Source organism: Eufriesea mexicana, unplaced genomic scaffold, assembly GCF_001483705.2.
Source record: "Eufriesea mexicana isolate 0111107269 unplaced genomic scaffold, ASM148370v2 scaffold474474846, whole genome shotgun sequence".
Taxonomy (NCBI): Eukaryota; Metazoa; Arthropoda; class Insecta; order Hymenoptera; family Apidae; genus Eufriesea; species Eufriesea mexicana.
Window position 1 is genome coordinate 165,732 of NW_016907973.1, and position 17,893 is coordinate 183,624.

At 25.0% G+C, this 17,893-nt stretch overlaps 5 protein-coding genes across 5 annotated transcripts in view; 1 reads left to right on the forward strand and 4 right to left on the reverse strand.

Moving 5' to 3' along the window:
• Su(var)3-9 (suppressor of variegation 3-9) overlaps positions 1-5,808 on the reverse strand; it is an 8,853-nt gene extending 3,045 nt beyond the window's left edge. Inside the window, exons 1-3 of the mRNA XM_017904212.1 lie at positions 5,640-5,808; positions 5,090-5,153; positions 4,887-4,997 (exon numbers count right to left, since the gene is read on the reverse strand). Of these exons, the coding sequence (XP_017759701.1) occupies positions 4,887-4,997; positions 5,090-5,153; positions 5,640-5,711 (247 nt within the window). The 5' untranslated portion in view covers positions 5,712-5,808. The remainder of the gene's footprint in view (positions 1-4,886; positions 4,998-5,089; positions 5,154-5,639) is intronic.
• LOC108550459 (Suppressor of variegation 3-9) lies at positions 898-3,969 on the reverse strand. The gene is made up of 4 exons (XM_017904204.1): positions 3,933-3,969; positions 2,832-2,900; positions 1,071-2,717; positions 898-998 (listed from the first exon to the last, which is right to left on the reverse strand). Exons 2-4 carry the CDS (start codon positions 2,863-2,865, stop codon positions 898-900), a joined length of 1,782 nt encoding a protein of 593 aa, XP_017759693.1. The 5' UTR covers positions 2,866-2,900; positions 3,933-3,969.
• A 650-nt stretch (positions 5,809-6,458) lies between the features above and the next one.
• Dhap-at (dihydroxyacetone phosphate acyltransferase) lies at positions 6,459-9,017 on the forward strand. The gene is made up of 6 exons (XM_017904197.1): positions 6,459-6,838; positions 6,904-7,314; positions 7,398-7,905; positions 7,980-8,278; positions 8,355-8,608; positions 8,691-9,017. The coding sequence occupies exons 1-6, from the start codon at positions 6,538-6,540 to the stop codon at positions 9,015-9,017; spliced, it is 2,100 nt and encodes a 699-aa protein (XP_017759686.1). The 5' UTR covers positions 6,459-6,537.
• Positions 9,018-9,173: 156 nt separating this feature from the next.
• On the reverse strand, positions 9,174-10,402 carry LOC108550732 (uncharacterized). Its single transcript, XM_017904567.1, has 5 exons — positions 10,299-10,402; positions 9,950-10,211; positions 9,677-9,857; positions 9,404-9,570; positions 9,174-9,320 (listed from the first exon to the last, which is right to left on the reverse strand). The coding sequence occupies exons 1-5, from the start codon at positions 10,400-10,402 to the stop codon at positions 9,174-9,176; spliced, it is 861 nt and encodes a 286-aa protein (XP_017760056.1).
• A 2,742-nt stretch (positions 10,403-13,144) lies between these two features.
• On the reverse strand, positions 13,145-17,431 carry PKD (serine/threonine-protein kinase D3). The gene is made up of 13 exons (XM_017904282.1): positions 17,247-17,431; positions 16,537-16,814; positions 16,307-16,438; positions 16,018-16,223; positions 15,654-15,933; positions 15,393-15,550; positions 15,210-15,271; positions 14,993-15,122; positions 14,788-14,920; positions 14,519-14,701; positions 13,683-14,429; positions 13,514-13,599; positions 13,145-13,436 (listed from the first exon to the last, which is right to left on the reverse strand). Exons 2-13 carry the CDS (start codon positions 16,799-16,801, stop codon positions 13,323-13,325), a joined length of 2,496 nt encoding a protein of 831 aa, XP_017759771.1. The 5' UTR covers positions 16,802-16,814; positions 17,247-17,431; the 3' UTR covers positions 13,145-13,322.
• Between the last annotated feature and the right edge of the window lie 462 nt (positions 17,432-17,893).

A 17,893-nucleotide genomic window follows, 5' to 3' on the forward strand; every position in this document is an offset into this window, starting at 1 on the left:
GTAGTAGTAGTAGTAGTAGTAGTAGTAGTAGTAGTAGTAGTAGTAGTAGTAGTAGTAGTAGTAGTAGTAGTGGTAGAAGTAGTAGTAGTAGTGGTAGCAGTAGTAGTAGTAGTAGTAGCAGTAGTACTAGTAATAGTAATAATAATAACAATGACAACAGCACACAAACTGTTAAAATTCATGATGTGCAATCCCATGCCTAAGTATAAGTAAAAAAAAAAAAGAAAAAATGATAAAAATGTGAACACACAAATGCGTACTTTATTTTGTTGCTATGTCACTTTATGTTACTCTAACTGGTAACATTTTTTTTTTTTTTAAATAAAAATATCTTCTCTATTTTTATATCATTACCAGATAATTATTCTCTAATATGAGCAATTAAATCTTTTTTATGTGAATATTATCATGATATATAGCAAATTCTAGCAATTGTTCATATTAAAGTTAAGTATATATAACTACAAACTATTTTATGTCAAAGTGGGTAAACATACTATGGTAATACATTCATAATAACATTCGTGTCAATTATACAAAACAATAAAATATGTCCATTTTAATTTGATATTTTTAGTACAGTACATATATGTAACACAAGCCACCTATAATTATTTTTGACAAATACATATCAAACTGTAAAAATTATATTTTTGATTATAATTTTCTAAGTATTTTAGCAATAGCCTATGTATATTCTGATGTTTCACCATAAAACAAATAAAAAAAATAATCACTAATAAAATGCATGATAAATTAAAATTATTAAATTTATTTCTAGTGACATAGTATTTGATGTATTTATATAATTTTCCGTAAATTTACCGAAATAATTGGAACTAAATTGTTTGTATAACTTTGCTTAGATACTAACAGAATAAATTTGTGAAGAGAAACTTAAAACAAGTATCGTCTACAACTATGAGCACCACATTTGCACAAGGTTTTATTCTTTGACAAATCAGATTCTGGCATCTCTGCGCATAGTTTTAACTCCTCTTGAAATTCTGAGTTAATGTTTATATCTAAATTCTCTTTCATTGACGCATCCTGTTTTATAGAATTTTCACTATTCTTTGATGATTGACATGTATAATCGAAAGTAATTTCCTCATTCTGTCTAATATCTTTTGTTGCAAATAACGCGAGCTTAGGAAGATTTGGGTCAAGACAATTGATCCAAACACCATAGACTGATAGATTTGGATCACATGAATGGTTAATGAAATGCGAAATATTACCATACATAGCAGCATCTACAGTGTATGGACATTGTTCTTCAAATTCATTGTAATCAAGATCAAATAGATATGTTCTACCAGCAGCATCATATTCTTTGCCACGCTTTTCAGCCTCCTCACTAGTTATCACTTCACCCACATATTGTGTGACGAAACTCCCTTTCTTAATAGCTTGTAAAGTCTTCACACCCCAACCTCGTCCATTAGCAGTTCTAAAAATGCAAAGCTTCATTTCAGTGCCACGTTGCACTACTCGATTAATGCAGTTGATATCGCAAATACATCGTTTGTTACATTCATATATTGGTGTTCCAGGTGGAACTCGAATTTTACATGTGAGGGTATATGGGCATAATCTGCCATCCTGAGCAAAACAACACTTTGTTTTGAAATTACAAGTTTTACATTCACAACCAATAGGTGGATCATTAGGTATTATAACTCCATTACCAGGAAGATAGTCTTCTATATAATAAAAGTCTTGAGGTGCTCCTTCCAAGTCTACCATATTCTCTACTTGTATTAGTGGTTTACCTTTAGTAATACTATTCATCTCATTTTCCCAGTCTTCTAAAGATTTTAACTGTTTCTTCCTTGACTCAACGACTAACATACGAAGAATGTTTTGTTTTACAACTTTCTCAAATTTATTATCTTTGACACACTTTTGTCTTAAAAATTTGTGTATGCTAGTGTACACTGCATTTGATTCTACTGAAATTGATGTTAATGTCTCTCCTGTATGCTTAAGGTAATTTAAGAATTCTTCAATATCTTTATCGTTTGGATAAAAATTTGTTTCCTTCTTGAAACGGTTAAACATTTGTAATCTATTTCTTTCAAATTCTCTATTTCTTTCAAATTCTTCTAGAATATCAGAGCAATTTACTAAATTTGACTCAGGTTCCCATGTATTATATTCCGAATCCCAATTTTTCCATTTGATTAGATAAGTTGGTATACCTTTTAACTCCTTCTTCGCGAGAATCTTTTCTACTTCCCAAAGATTAGTATCTAATATTAATGTTTTCAGTCCATTTTTGGTATCATGTTTTATATCCTCCAATATAACTCTAAGCTCTTTCAATTTAATATTTCCTAAATTGCAGTCTATTTGGTATTTTCCAGTATCAGTATTTGATTTGCTTAATCTTGCATTTCCCATGCTAGCTTCGTGACTATTAAAATAGTTCAAACTTTTCTTACTATTAACTGTTTGTTTCTCTTCTCTGTTCTGTTTGAAGAGAGCATTATTACTACTTAAATTATTGTTTCTTGATTTACCATCACGGTAATAACTATCATCATGATCAATTTTTCGAGGAAAAACAAATTTCTTATCAAGTTTCCGATGTTTGGTCGATGGTTGAACATACCCTGGAGAAGCTGGTCTTTTTTCTTGCATTGAAGACATTTTGCTTGTGTAACCAAGATTTTCTTCTTCTTCCCTTCTGGTACTGTCCACTGCATGAGGGTCTGTAATGCCAAACATTTAAAGGATGTCATTCTCTCTTGTCATACTTTTCCATATCTCATTTGTGTTAACTTGTATATCATTCCTCCCCTTTCTTTTAGTATTAATGTTATCACCTTGTACACCAAGAATTCCTTGAATCCTCTTCATTCTTCTCTCTCATTTATTAAAAAAGATGTTCAGTGCTATTATAAGAAAATTATAGGAAAATTATTAAGACAATTTGTACAAAAGAATGTGCCATACATATACAAAAATATTTTCTGCAAAATCATACATTACTGCTTTAAGTTTCTACTAAATTATTTAATTGAATATAAATAGGTTCATTTTTAATTTATATATTAAATATGAATAAAATACCATCAGCTGAATTTCTAAGACATATATAAACTGATTGACTAAAGCACACCTTAATACTAATTCTATATTTATAATTATAATTACACGTGGAAATATAATAGTTGCAAACAAAGCTTTAAATTTATAAATGTATTATTTTTAGAACTTTAATAAATAAAATAAATAACTACCTTATATTACAGAAATTATCATCTTCACTGTATTTGCAATATAAATAAGTTTATACATATTATTATAATAATTATTTTACATGTATAAATTTAACAATATAAGATATAATTTAAACATAGCATTAAAATATTTTGTTAACGAATATAAATATACTTACCTTAATGTTTTACATTATAATATAGAAGATATATTCACACACATTGTTCCTTGTTTAAAATTGTCACTGAACAAATTTTGATTTATAACAAAATTTATATTTCCAATTACCTTATTAAGGTATGCTTTAATCAATAATCATTTTAATCTTTTGTATACGATTATTTATTTTGAGATGTATAAAATACATTAATTAGTGCATATTTTATATTTTATAAGTAAAAATCACCATGAATAATAAGTGCATTAAAACCAACTGTGTATCAAATCACACATAAAATCTGTATCATAAAATTGTATCAATACATTAACATGCACTATTATTCTATGAATTTATCTTTAAATTTAACCTTACTTTATAAACGAAATAATTTTTTCTATTAACATACTCTTTAAAGTTCTTAAAAGATAAATTAATTATATCTTATTCAGAATCTTTACCCAATGGTTTAAATAAGAAATAGTTATATGAACATAAACAATTAAATAATTTGAAAAAGATAAAATAACTATATTATTATTATTACCTATAATTAAATAAAAAAAATTATTCTTTAAAATAACTATATAATACAATAAATAAATAGGCTTAAATTTTCAAACTTGTCAGTTAGAAAATATCTTCGATCCCGCGACTCGGAAATGAGTGTTTCAGAAAATGGCGACAACATCTTATATTTAGCGCCATCTACATATCTTAGTATAAAAACAATTTTTTATAAATTAAAAATTCTCTTCTTGGATATAGCAAAGATATTTTACTATTAAATAATTAAAATAATCCCATACAAATTACATTAAAAAATTTAATTATTAATGATCAATATATTAATGCCTTTTAAATAAAAATTATATTTTATTTTAAAAGTTCAATTTTTTTTACAAATTTATTTTAACCCCTCAATACAAAAATCTGAGTTTCATATAAACAATATTTATATGTTTTTAGGAGTGATCTATAGAATCTAACCTTTAAAATAATGTTTATTAAATTCTTTACACTTTTCATTGCATATATTGATATATAAAACAATAATAATCTAGACTTTCAACAATAGTATTTCTAACATATCTTCCAATAATCTATTTAACAGTAATAGTTATAGAAAATAATTTTCTCAAAGTGAATTATTAGTAAAACAATTAAATAATATAAACAGATAAAAAACATATGGATATAACAATTTGTTATAAACATATATATATAGCAATTTATTATAAACATATGTATAATAAATTATATTTTATATTTATCAGAAGAATTATATTGTTTTATGACTAATTAGTATGAGTTACATAGATATGAACATTATGAAATAAAGTAATCAAAAATAATAAATAAGAGGAAAAGCTTCCTTAATTTTAAGCATTGATTAAAAAAGTTGTTTATTTTATGTAAAAAATATTATAAAAATTGATCTATTTAACAACATGCATATCTTACAAAAATATGTTAACTTCTCATAAGACGTTTTACTTACCAAGTTTAATAGTAATATTCCTTTCTAATTCATTTTTAAAACGAACTGTTTGTACTCCTGATATAGCTTTTACAATTGTAGATTTTCCATGTGCTACATGGCCAATAGTACCTATATAAAATTTTAAATTTACATTCTGTAAGATACTATATTTCATCTGATACATTTTTGTACCCTTAAAGAATCAAACAAATTATATTTACCAATATTAATTGTTGCTTGTCTACTGATGACTTCACGGGATAATGCAGTTAATGTATTAACATCCTAAGTAACAAAAATTTTATGAATTTAAATATTAATTATTAATTATTAATGTTGAACGTTTACAAGAAAGTCAAAATGTTATAGTACAAAATATTTATGTTGTATTTTATCACAATAAATAAATTTATTTTGTAAATAAATGCTAAGCTATTATAAAGACAATTTTCTTATCAAAATGTATTAATAACAAAATAGCTTTATTAATATAAATATAATTCAGTAATAAACAAAAATATATAAACTGTTATATGACAGAGCAATGTGAATAAATCCAAATATGATCAAAATATTATAATAATGAAAGGAATTCTTAAAATAAAGTGGTTTTAGAAATTTATATTTTATTTTCCAATATTTATCACAGAAATTTTTCATTTTATTTAAGAGGAAATTATTACATTATGCTATCAACATAAATTGAGGTTATATGAAACATGATAATAGCTTGTCAGATTAGGAAAGTATATCGGCATATTTATTACTTACTAGCTTCGAAAGATTTTGTTTACAAAGATTTGGCTGACCCGTAGTTACTCCTAGACCTTCTTCACCACCCATAATCACTGGATCACCTTTTACTACACGTAAAACACACGAGGAACACTTCAAAAAAGGCTTAATTAAAATTAAAAGTACAGACGTATCTTAGTAAGTAAAATAGGTAAGAGAGCAGAAGCAGCGCCAAGTGGATGCATTTGGAATTAATGCAGAATACAGATTTTTTCTTAACTTTATAGGAATGTTAATTTCTAAATATTGACTTTAGAGTAAATAACACCTCACATTTTATATACCTTTCTCAAATATTTATTTATAATAATCACCAAATGTTAGAATTTAATATTATTTAAGTACATAAAATATTTAAGTGGCTAAAATAATAACTAGAAATGACAAGTAACAAAGTTTGAATAATTTTTGTATATAATTAATATAAATATTTTATTATTACAATTCTCTAATTATTAAAGTGAAAGAATAAAATCAAGGAAAATAATAATATTACAATTACAATCGATAAAATAGCAAGCCTACTAATCAAAGTTATATTTCGAATAATAATTTTTCGTATACTATACTTATAAATATTAGAAGAAGTAAAATATTATCGTAAAAGTACGTAAAAATAAGCAATAAAAGTACAATTTTTGAAAAAATGTAATTAATTGAATAAATCATATTGCAAGCTACAGTATATAGCGTATGTAAATAAATATAGCTATAGCGTAGTTAATAAATATAATTGAGGAAAATTCACTTGTCATTTGAATTGAAAATTAATTGAAATTGATTCTTGGACTTTAATTGAATTTTGTACTTTTGACGAAATATTTATAACGTAATACACAAATATAGAAAAGAATATAATTTTTACAGATATTTTATGGGCAAAATGGAACAATGTACAGAATTTGTGGATTTATTGCTTGCAAGACGAAAAGATTGTGATATCTTGTGGGTTTCTCGATCAATGAATCCATTATCACCACATAAACTTCCACCAGAATCTAAATATTCAAGAAATGAAATGATTCAAATGGTTTTGAATGATGAGAAAGTTAAATCAACAATTATTTCTTTGGCTGCAATGTATCAAACAGATATAAAAAATATCATCAAAGAAGCTCATAAGATAATAAATGAAATGGCTAGTAAAGCACATTTGACCACTGTTCGTTGGATAGGTGATATTGAAGTTTTTTATTTGAAATCATAATGTTTTAACAAAATCATAATGTTTTAATTTTAGGTTTGATTATTACAAAAGTTCTTAAAAGAATTTTTGTAAGTATTTATATTAATGAAAATGCAATATATAGGATGAAAAAGGAAATGCAGATTTCTCAAGTACAATATGTATATGCTCCTTCTCACAGAAGTTATTTAGATTTCATATTATTATCATATATTTTATTCTCCTATGATATGGCACTTCCAAATATTGCAAGTGGAATGGATTTTTATCAAATGAACATAATAGGAGAATTATTAAGAAAAACCGGAGCTTTTTATATGCGACGCAGTTTTTTGAATGATTTACTATATAAAAGAATATTTAGTAAATATGTAATGTCCTTGGTAAAGCATAGTGACAGAGCAATTGAATTTTTTATAGAAGGTACTCGAAGCAGAAGTTTGAAGAGTATAGTACCAAAATTTGGTGTGTTAAAATTAATAATTTCATCATAATGTAGATATAATATTTAGTAGGAATATTATATATGAAAATGACTTCACTTCAAGGTCTTTTGTCAACCATTCTGGAGAGTTTATTAGAAGGCAGTGTACCTGATATATATTTTGTACCAATTAGTATTAACTATGAGCGACCACCAGAAGAATTATTATTTGCATATGAGCTTTTGGGGATACCAAAACCAAAAGAATCTACTGCTGGTTTACTTCAATCTTTATCTATTTTACAAAAATCATATGCTTATGGATGTATTGTTTGTAATATTGGTGAACCTATTTCTGCATGTCAATTCTTAAGTATGGAACACCGTAAAGCAAAAGTATTGTCACCTTATGCAAAATTACCAACATCTGTTATTAAAAAATTGGCTTATTGCATAATAGACTCACATAAAAAGAATACAATACTTATGCCCTTTAATTTAGTTGCTTTATTATTTAATGAAAGGAGCCAAACATATCCAGATAATCCATATACATTAAATGATTTAGTCAGTGATTATTTGTGGTGCACAAATTTTTTACAAGTATTTAATGCCACAATACATACAAGAAAGTAAGTTTCAATATTTAGTAATAATATTTTAATGTTATATATATTATTAGTGTTATAGAAAGAACTTTGTTCAGGTCATTTGATAGACATGATCAAAATGTAAACAATGTGAAACAAGAAATATTAGATAGTTTAAAACCTCATGAAGAATTACTTGTATTTGATGCATCAAAAATTTTGCGACTCAAAGAGAGGCACAGAACAACAAAACTGAAAAGTAATATTCGTGTCAAAGGTCATACTTTATTGGAAAGAACTATGCGAGTAGCCATACCTGTCATTAATATTTCAATCTATCTAAATCCAACTTTATCCTTTTTAATAAAACCAGCCGTCGTTACTGTAGCAATAGGAATAGGTCAAATTGAGCTTGGTAATATTATTTTCTACATAAAACAATGTTACACATAAAAAAATCAAATTAAATTTTAATATTATATTATGCGCAGGAATTGCATTTAAACGATACATGCTATTAAGAATGTTACTGAGCACAGAATTTGCAATGCCTTTAACAGAAAATGAATCTGTAATAAAATCCGAATGGGAAGAAACGTTAAATTTGTTATTGAAACAAGATTATATAAGTATTCACAGTAACACATATGTACAAAGCAAAGATACTAAAGTATGTTCTCTTCTCTATAATGTAATATTACCATTTATAGATACAATATATGTTACGTGTCTTGTTCTATTTGAGGTAAAATTCAATATTTTTATGATATTTGATATTTATTATATGTTATAAATATTTATGTATATAACAATTTTATCAATTACAGTGGGATGAAACAAAATTAAATTACATAACAATACAAGCAGTTCTGATTGAAACACAGAAACAAATAGAAAAAGCATTTCTCGAAGAGAGTCAGTGGGGACAACATCCTTATTCTTTATCCATAGATTTGGTTAATACAACAATATGTAATCTTATAACACAAGGTATTCTAATACCATATGAGAAACAACATAAATACCAAGTTGATAAAGTTAAAATGACACAAATTCTTACACAGCTGCAAAGTCTTTCATTAAAACGACCATTAGGTTTATATCTTAATACAGTTTTACTGCCTATGTTACCAATTGTTTCTGCTAAATTATAAATGTAAGATACATAAAATAAAGCTTAGAAGGTAGATATTAAAACAGTTTAAATTATACAAAGAATTTATTTGGTTGTGAAGATTTTACTATAATTAGTGTAGATATAATGTAAATATTGGTTTAATTATTACTATTGATATGTGATTTCTTATTTATTAAAATTTGGAGGAAAAACTGTTTAGATTTTTAAGAATTATTGTTGCATCATCATCAAATTTGTTTATAGATCTTTTTCTTTTACCAAGAAGTAATGTAGCGCCAGTAGTAGTTGATGTAGAATTATTCATATTTCTGAATAAAAGCTAAAAAATAGATGATTACATAGCTGTTTAATCATTACTTATTATTTACAACAATAGATGTTAGAAATAAATTGATTAATTACCATCACCAATCTAACAAGATATACAGCAAACGTAAGAAATGAAATAGACATAAGTGCACCTTCTATGGAGGGAAATCCTGCAGCATATTCATGGTCATAATTATGATCGTAATGTTCAGTACCTCTTTTTTTTCGAGCAACTATTATATTCTCTGCTAGTTGAAATTCTGAAAATAGTACAAATAAGTACATAACTACTATTGATATATTACATGTATTGATTAATTTTTTATTTTTAGCTATTATTTTATTTTGATTTTTATTTACTACTACCTATTTCAGTAATTAATGAATTTTCAAATGTCTTTAAAAATTGAATTTTTCCATCACTCGATGTCGGTTGAGATTTCAAAGTACAATGAACGTTTTTAAGTATATCCACTGGAAGATATTTTAAAAGTCCTATGCTATTTGAGGTGAAAGATTCATTTAAGTATTGTGTATTTTGTTTTACCTGCAGAGTAAAAAAATAAAACATTAAATTGCAGTTATTTAAAGTAAAAAAAAAAAAAAAATGAGACATGTTAAATGTAATAATTTAATTACTTTGGGCATTAAAGGAAATGTTGTCTCATTATATTTTTCTGTATTGGTCACAACTATATTTTCCTTATTAGAAAGTTTAAGAATTGTTGATTCTTCTTTGATATTATTTTTCATTTTATAAAAATCATATTTTCTACTTTCATTAATTGCTGATTGCTTTGTTTTTTCATCCTTATAAATATCTTGATATGTATAAAGAGAATGGTTTTCAACATTTTCTTCACCAAATTTATAAAAACGATTTTGTTTTGTGGTAGGCATTCTATGAATAAGAAATACAAAATTTGTGAAAAAATATTAATATAGATTATAATTTTGATGTTGCTCAATACAACGGTTTTATACATACCTATATATTCTTTTTTCATCAGAAAATTGAGGCATATCTATCCATTCTGCTGAAGTATCATGCCATAACAATATCTTCAATACTAATGCACTAATTACCAACATTGTAATTATATAATTTTTATAATATCTGTGAATAATTACAAATAACGGAATTGTATATTAACTCATTTATTATACATATTTATGTGTTTTAAATAAAATAAATTAATAGATACTGTAGTTCAACTGTCAGTAATATAAAATCTAACTGTAGGTTCGTTTATATATATAGTGTGACAGGAATCAGGATGTTATTATTTCAAGTAGAGGTTCTGTTAGATTTAACGAGGACAAAAATTAGGCTTACGACGTAATGACATCAATTTACAAAATATTGCTTTATATATAGAGTTTTCATTTGAAATAGATCATTTGAAAAAGAAATACAAAATTATTATAATAAAGTATACGCAATATTACAAAATTTATTAGTATTAATAATTTATTTATTCACATTATTATATTAAGTACAATAATGATTTAACATTTGATAATTATTCATGAAAATTTGTTAATTTTACTTACAATATATTTATTATAATATGTTAGTGTCTTTTAAGTACTTTTATTTGCCAATTGAAAATAATATTATAAACTTAATTTGAATGAAATACATTACTAGTCTTTATAAAATTTAACACTTGTAAAAATTTTAAACTATTTTTCAAGTAATAGTAAATGTTTAAATATATTCAATATATACAAATAATTGATTTATATAATGTAGAAACATATTATAATTACATAATGTTATATATGTAACAATATCTATTGACATTGCACAAATTTTTCTATATATAATTCAAAAAATGTCTGAAAAATTTCTTATAAAATTATAACAACTGCTATGCTCATATCAAGATCTAAATTCATTATTACAATATTAACTACTTCTCTGTAATATTTTAATATTACTATGATAAATGCTTTGTAATAAAAATATGAACATAGTAATAAGTATATTGTATATATTGCATAATTAAAACAATTATTTAAAACAATTTTTCAAAAATATAGGCCATATATGATGTACAATGATACATTTAATACTATATTATTTAGACATAAAAATATAACTTGAAATAAAGTAATGAAGTACTTTGTAAATAAATTATACATGAGATTCGGTTATTGGATATATGATTAAAATAACATCTTTACTCATAATATAATCTCAGAAAATATAAAAGTATAGTAAAATATGTTTTGTTTCAAATATAATGTTCCACTTGAAAAATTTCTATGAAATTAAAATAAAATTTTTAAATAAATGACAAATAGTACTATGTAAAAGCAACTCAGTCTTTATAAAATATTTAACTAAAAAATAAAAGATTACGTTGTTCATATTTGATTTTTGAATTTAAAGAAAAATATATCTTTTAATTATGAATTTTCTGATTATTCCTTTTATCTCTATATTATTGTTAATAACTAAAAAAATTGTAAACACATTGTAATAAAAAATAAGAACAAAAAGTTGTGTTAGTAATATAATAAAGTACAAATTTTTAATGAATTATTTAATATCATATTTAATAGTATGTTATGCATTTATTAAGACTTTAATAAATTTTAATATAAGTTTTAATAAATCTTAATTTCATTGTTTTATAAATATTATAAACTTTATCTATTAATTATAGGAAACATGAAAGGAATGAACATAATACTTGAAAAGATAATATATATAGTTCAGCTTTTTTTGTATTTGGAATGTACTTTAATTTTAATGAAATAACAGAAAATGTAAAACAACTTTATGGAGTACTGAAACAGTACATACATTTTGAAAACTATATTTTCTCAATTATATGATAATCAGTAAATAGTTTTAATAAACTTTGTTTGCAATTTCCTAATACAAAATTTATTACAATGTAATAAAAAAAATATGTATATAAATATGGAATGCAATTATTCAATTGTGAATTTTTCTATGCTTTTATAATTAATAAAGAAGAGTGTTCACAAAATTTATTATGATATATAAGAACAGAAATTGAGAAAACTATATTTGCAATGATCTTACTTTTTATCACATAAGAAACAATTTGAAATTTTTTTCGTTAATGCTTTTTTCATGAATTTTTAGCTTCTCTTAAGAAATTTGGTATAAGTTATAAATATTCAAGCTTCTCATTTCTAACTTCAGATACTTTAAAGCAAAAGTACAAAATAGTAAATTTATTATGTATAGCACAACTTTGTATATATATTGATGTAATCCATGAAAAATTTGTGTTCTTAAGAAGTTTTTATCATAGTATTAACCCCACCATATTCCAAAGAATGCCAAAAAATTTATGTATATAAAAGAATTATATATGTTCTATAATTTATACATACTGCTATATATTATTTTAAATCTAATTACTCTATTTTAAGCATTTTTTGTGCAGTTATAAAACATGCTATGTACTTCTATATTAAGCTGAAAAATATGTTTAGATTGCATTCAACAAATAAAATAGTATGAAATAATTATTTATCTTATAAGTTAAATAAATGTTAAAAATATCATGATTATATTTTATCGTCTATTCGCTGAAATATTTTTCATAATTTACTAACTATGGAAAATTTTTATAACCAGTACCTTATAATATTGAAATACGTTCAACTTCATTATTAAAATCCTTCAAGAATTTTTATGTAAACATTGCTGTTGCTTTTTTTTTTTTGTTTTGTTGAGTATCTTATCTTACACAATGCAGTCTAATAAAAATGTTATTAAGTAATTTTCTAGGTAATAATCCTTATTTTCTATGTAAAATTGTTTGGAAGATATATAATGGAGTTTTCTTTAATATCAGTACACTAATATTTAAAATCAAATATAATTGTACTCCCTTTCATGAATGTATTCAACTCAGGCACGAATGAAACGTCGTAACGTAGCTCGAGCACTGCGAGCCCAGCCTTTATGTATAGACAAATTATTTGGCAATGTTTCGATGTTTAATATAGGCGAAGAGTTCTGTCATGTACGCTGATTGCTATATGCTAACCACCGGGCATCATCACTTTCGTGAGTTAAATAACGATATCCCACTTTTGCTTCTAATTCTCGTAAATCACACCATGTTTGATAATCCTTAGAAAAAATACAATTTATAATAGGTTTCTATCATGATGTTGTAGGAAAATATTTATGATTATAGAAATACTTACTTGAAGCCATACATGTTGTAAACTCTTATCTACAGTATAACGTTTTCTTTGCTTTACTTGTAACAAATTATTAATCAAATCAATTGCTACAAAAAGAAAATAAATTTTATTGATTCTTATTATTGGATAAGTGTTAAATAACATTATTTTATTTCAATAACTCACATACCATCAGATGAAATTTCCTGCCAAGGAATTGGTGGATACATGAAAGCAGCATTTTGAATTTGTTCATTAATATCTTCTTCTTCATTGAATGGAAATGTTCCACTTAAAGACACATAAATAATTACACCAACACTCCACATATCTAAAGAACGATTATAACCTTTATTTCTTAAAACTTCTGGTGCTAGATATGCTGGAGTACCAACAACACTTCTTCTGAAACTTTTTTCTCCTATAATTCTTGCAAAACCGAAATCACAAAGTTTTACTTGTGTAAATTCGCTATCACTGCTTAGCAATACATTTTCAGGTTTTAAATCACAATGTACTATATTCTTGCTATGTAAATGTTTTAATGCTATCAATATCTGTGTAATTAGGAATTTAGTTACTCTTTCACTAAGACGGCCACGTTCTGAACTTAGTATCATTTCTAGCATATCGCCTTTTAATTTTTCCATAACTACAAATATTCGTTCTGGAGTTTCAAACATTCGTTCTAAATTAACAACTCCGCTATGTGAAAGATTCTGCAGAATGGCAACTTCATTTTTAAGTTGTGCTTCTTGTTTTGTAGGAAAACGTAGTTTATCAATAACTTTGATAGCCACTGCTCGACCACTTTTACGGTGAATACCTCCATACACAGTACCAAATTGTCCAGAACCTAAAACTTCATCTGGAAAGATCTCATATAACTGAGACATATCTGTAATATTTTCTTCAGGTTCTGTAGACTGTTCTTGATCTAAAATCAAAATATCTTACATAAATATATATTTTTATTCTAATATACCTAGTGAGTGAAAGAATAAAATTTAAAAAACCATTACATACTGATTGATATAGTAGTTACAGGCATTAGTGCTTGTCTAATACCAGTCTCCCATGACCTAGCTATATGTGCTCCAATACCACTTTCTGGTGGAGGAACTTGGCTACAATTGTCCCCATATGAAGGATCTTCCCCAACATAATAATCGATATTGGCAGTTTTCAACTCAAAACAATGCATTGTGTCTAAAATATAATTCACGTTTCTCGTATCATTTATATAATAAATGAAATTTTAATAAAATAAAGTTTATATAATATAAAAGACGCACGTGAGCGGGATGTCTCAGCACTTTCAATAGACAATATTTCAACCAATGGAATTTCTTTATAATATTTTGAACTATTTTCACTTTGAAATAATGTTATAGCCTTAGTATCCAGTCGCCAATAATGTTTTTTTCTCTATAAATTTGCAAATATAACTTTAATAATATTTTCTACATGTAAGGTTATTTCTGTATATTACTTATTTACCATTGAATCACGACTTGTAAAATGTACCATCCAACCCTCTTTCAAAACTTTCGAACCACGTCTTTTCGTATGTTTCACACTTTGCACTATACGCATTAAAGGAATATTATTGCTTGGTGTAGAACTGCAACTATTATAGTAAAACAAAATACATGATAAAACAAAAGTTTCAATTCAATATATTTACATAAATAATTAAATTAAAAATATAATTTACCTTGAAGGTCTAGATTTTTGAAATTCATCATAAATAATATCATCATTGCTTGGAACTTGATCCTATAAAAATAATCTAAATAAATATTATTTATTATTAAATATTTTATACAATAATATTATTAACGAAAATATTAAAAATAATATTTCTATTTAACATTTTTTATCATAAAGGTATATTTACAGTATACTCATCAGATGTTTTTGTTTCATCTACTGTAAAAGATGAATGTTGAGGTGGTGAAGGAGATTCTGCATCACTATCTCCATCAGCTTCTTCATTTCTACCATCACATTTTCCCTCTGGCTCACTACCCACACCACTATCAGGGTACTCATTACCTATTGATATAAATATTGTTATTGAAATAATGTTTGTTTTAATTTTAATATTTCAAAATTCAATTTTATAAAAAATTAAATAATGAAATATAAATAAAAATACCTGTATTGTCGCGTGGATTTTCTCCAGTACAGTCTTTAGGTATTTTTTCTATACATTTCTTGTGTGCATTATACTGACAATCTTTGCACTGTAGGCCTTGCTTAAATAAACCTCGTAATAATTTTTTACAGTATCCACATACAGTTGGTCTGGTATAGGTATGTACCACAAATGTATGTGGAATTTTTATACGTGTTGCAAGTTCTCGTTCAATCCATACTGGTCTTCCACCCAATGAAGGGGAGCGAGATTGTTTTGGTGCCATTATACTTGGTATTGTCTAAATTTATAATATAATAAATCAAAATAACATGTATAAAAGTATGTAAATTATTTTACATTTACATTTTAGATAAAATCATACCAAAGTACTATTATTTTGACTTGCATTCGGTGTATTATTTGTACTATGATTATCATCACTAATGCTGGTCAAACTACTAGTAGATCCTTGACTTGGAGATCTTGGTACATTTAACATTGCAGAACTACGCCGTCTTTGACTGGCATCATGTGAGCAATTATTAGGTATTTTTATAACACATCTCTTATGATAATTCATTCCACAACCTATTAAATGCATTAATTGTACAAATTAATTAATTATATTATTAAAAATTTCTGAAATATTAATAATAAAATATTATACTTACCTTCACATTTTAGTCCTTGTCGAACAAGACCAAATAACATTTCTCCACAAAAATCACAAAATGTTGGAACTTTATATGAATGAACAATCAAAGCATGAGGACGAATGGGAATTTCTTCATTTGGCACTTGTGCTGAAAAAAATTAAGTAATTACCTACTCCTTAATTTTTTCATTCTTACATTTTATTTATCATTATATATATGAGAAAATATATAAACTCAAAATTTACCAGTCAAAACAATTTCTACTAATGTTTCATCAACTACTTCAGTTGCATTTGTAATAAGTTGTAAGATATTAGTAGAATTATAATCATGTTTAAATAAAAGTAATCGTTCAAATAAGTGATTTAAACCATGTTCTGGACACTTGGTATTAATAAAGTCACAGGCAAATTCTTTAAGTGTTTTAAGAGTTAATGCGCTGCTTTCTACTGTAACAGTATCACGAGTTAAACCAAACTGAAATAAAAATGTTACTTCTGGTCCCTCCATATTGATTGTTTATCTGAAATACAAAAATAGATTGATAAATATTTAAATTAGAATTAAATGATATAATATAAAATTTATCTGTACTATTGAAATAAAAAAGGAATATAAAAATCAATATTTAACATTAATCTTTACATTTATACATAATATTCATAAATATTTTTTGTAGAAGTAAAATCAAGTATATGCATAAAATATATTTTCTTTTTATTTGAAACAATTAAAGAATTATTATATAATAAATACCAAAAAATGCATAGAATTAAAACATTTAAGAAATGATTAATTAATATTTAATATCATTAAGTTATTCTTAATAATAAATAATTTTAAGATTTAAAATATATTTTGACCATATGATTTTCCAGCACACAGGAAAAGAAAAATATGTATTCTGATTAATAAAGCATAAATATTTTATTTAAAGAAGGATTATTTTACGTACATTTAAATGAATCAACAGAAGATTCTATACCAAGGTAACTGTTTCCTCTTTGATCAAATTAATATTGATGAAACATAATTATTATGACAACAGATCCCACGAGTGTCACCGAACAGCGTCAAATCCATGCCTGACATACATTCGTTGATGACATTTTACAGTTATCTCCAGGTGACCGACCCACCTTTGCGTATACTTCTATCTGTTATATTTTGTTATTCACCGAGTTCTTACATAGGTTCAAATTAATAAACGACTGAAAAATTTACAATACTTGAAATATTGTTCAAAATTCATTAAAAACTATTATATACTATGCACAAATTGTAAACTAATCAATGAATCTATCCTTTCATACACGTATCCACGCATCTACATACGCAAAAATCTAGTGCCATATAGTTGTTACCAAAGATTATTAAGAACAGGAGCAACATAATGTTATGACTAATATAATCAAAGTCGAATAAAGATAACTATATAAAGAAAAATGAAATAGAAGGCGAAAGAAAAAAGAAAAATTAGATAATGAACATTTTTTTTAATAAAAATATAATTTCCTTTACTTAATTTTCCTTATATTTTCGAACAAGCAATAATCCATTACAATTATCTTATTTTTATAAGAATATATATGTATATATAAT

Coding starts and splice junctions, on each gene's coding strand:
- Dhap-at (XM_017904197.1), top strand. CDS start 6,538: ATGGGCAAAATGGAACAATGTACAGAATTTGTGGATTTATTGCTTGCA. Junction 6,839..6,903: donor GACCACTGTTCGTTGGATAG/GTGATATTGAAG, acceptor TTTTAATTTTAG/GTTTGATTATTACAAAAGTT. Junction 8,279..8,354: donor AATAGGTCAAATTGAGCTTG/GTAATATTATTT, acceptor TATTATGCGCAG/GAATTGCATTTAAACGATAC.
- LOC108550732 (XM_017904567.1), bottom strand. CDS start 10,402: ATGTTGGTAATTAGTGCATTAGTATTGAAGATATTGTTATGGCATGAT. Junction 9,858..9,949: donor CATTTCCTTTAATGCCCAAA/GTAATTAAATTA, acceptor TTTACTCTGCAG/GTAAAACAAAATACACAATA. Junction 9,321..9,403: donor ATCTTGTTAGATTGGTGATG/GTAATTAATCAA, acceptor TCTATTTTTTAG/CTTTTATTCAGAAATATGAA.
- PKD (XM_017904282.1), bottom strand. CDS start 16,801: ATGGAGGGACCAGAAGTAACATTTTTATTTCAGTTTGGTTTAACTCGT. Junction 15,272..15,392: donor AAACATCTGATGAGTATACT/GTAAATATACCT, acceptor TTATTTTTATAG/GATCAAGTTCCAAGCAATGA. Junction 13,437..13,513: donor TACAACATGTATGGCTTCAA/GTAAGTATTTCT, acceptor ATTTTTTCTAAG/GATTATCAAACATGGTGTGA.
- LOC108550459 (XM_017904204.1), bottom strand. CDS start 2,865: ATGAAGAGGATTCAAGGAATTCTTGGTGTACAAG. Junction 2,718..2,831: donor AGGAATTCTTGGTGTACAAG/GTGATAACATTA, acceptor TTGGCATTACAG/ACCCTCATGCAGTGGACAGT. Junction 999..1,070: donor ATGTCAATCATCAAAGAATA/GTGAAAATTCTA, acceptor CAGAATTTCAAG/AGGAGTTAAAACTATGCGCA.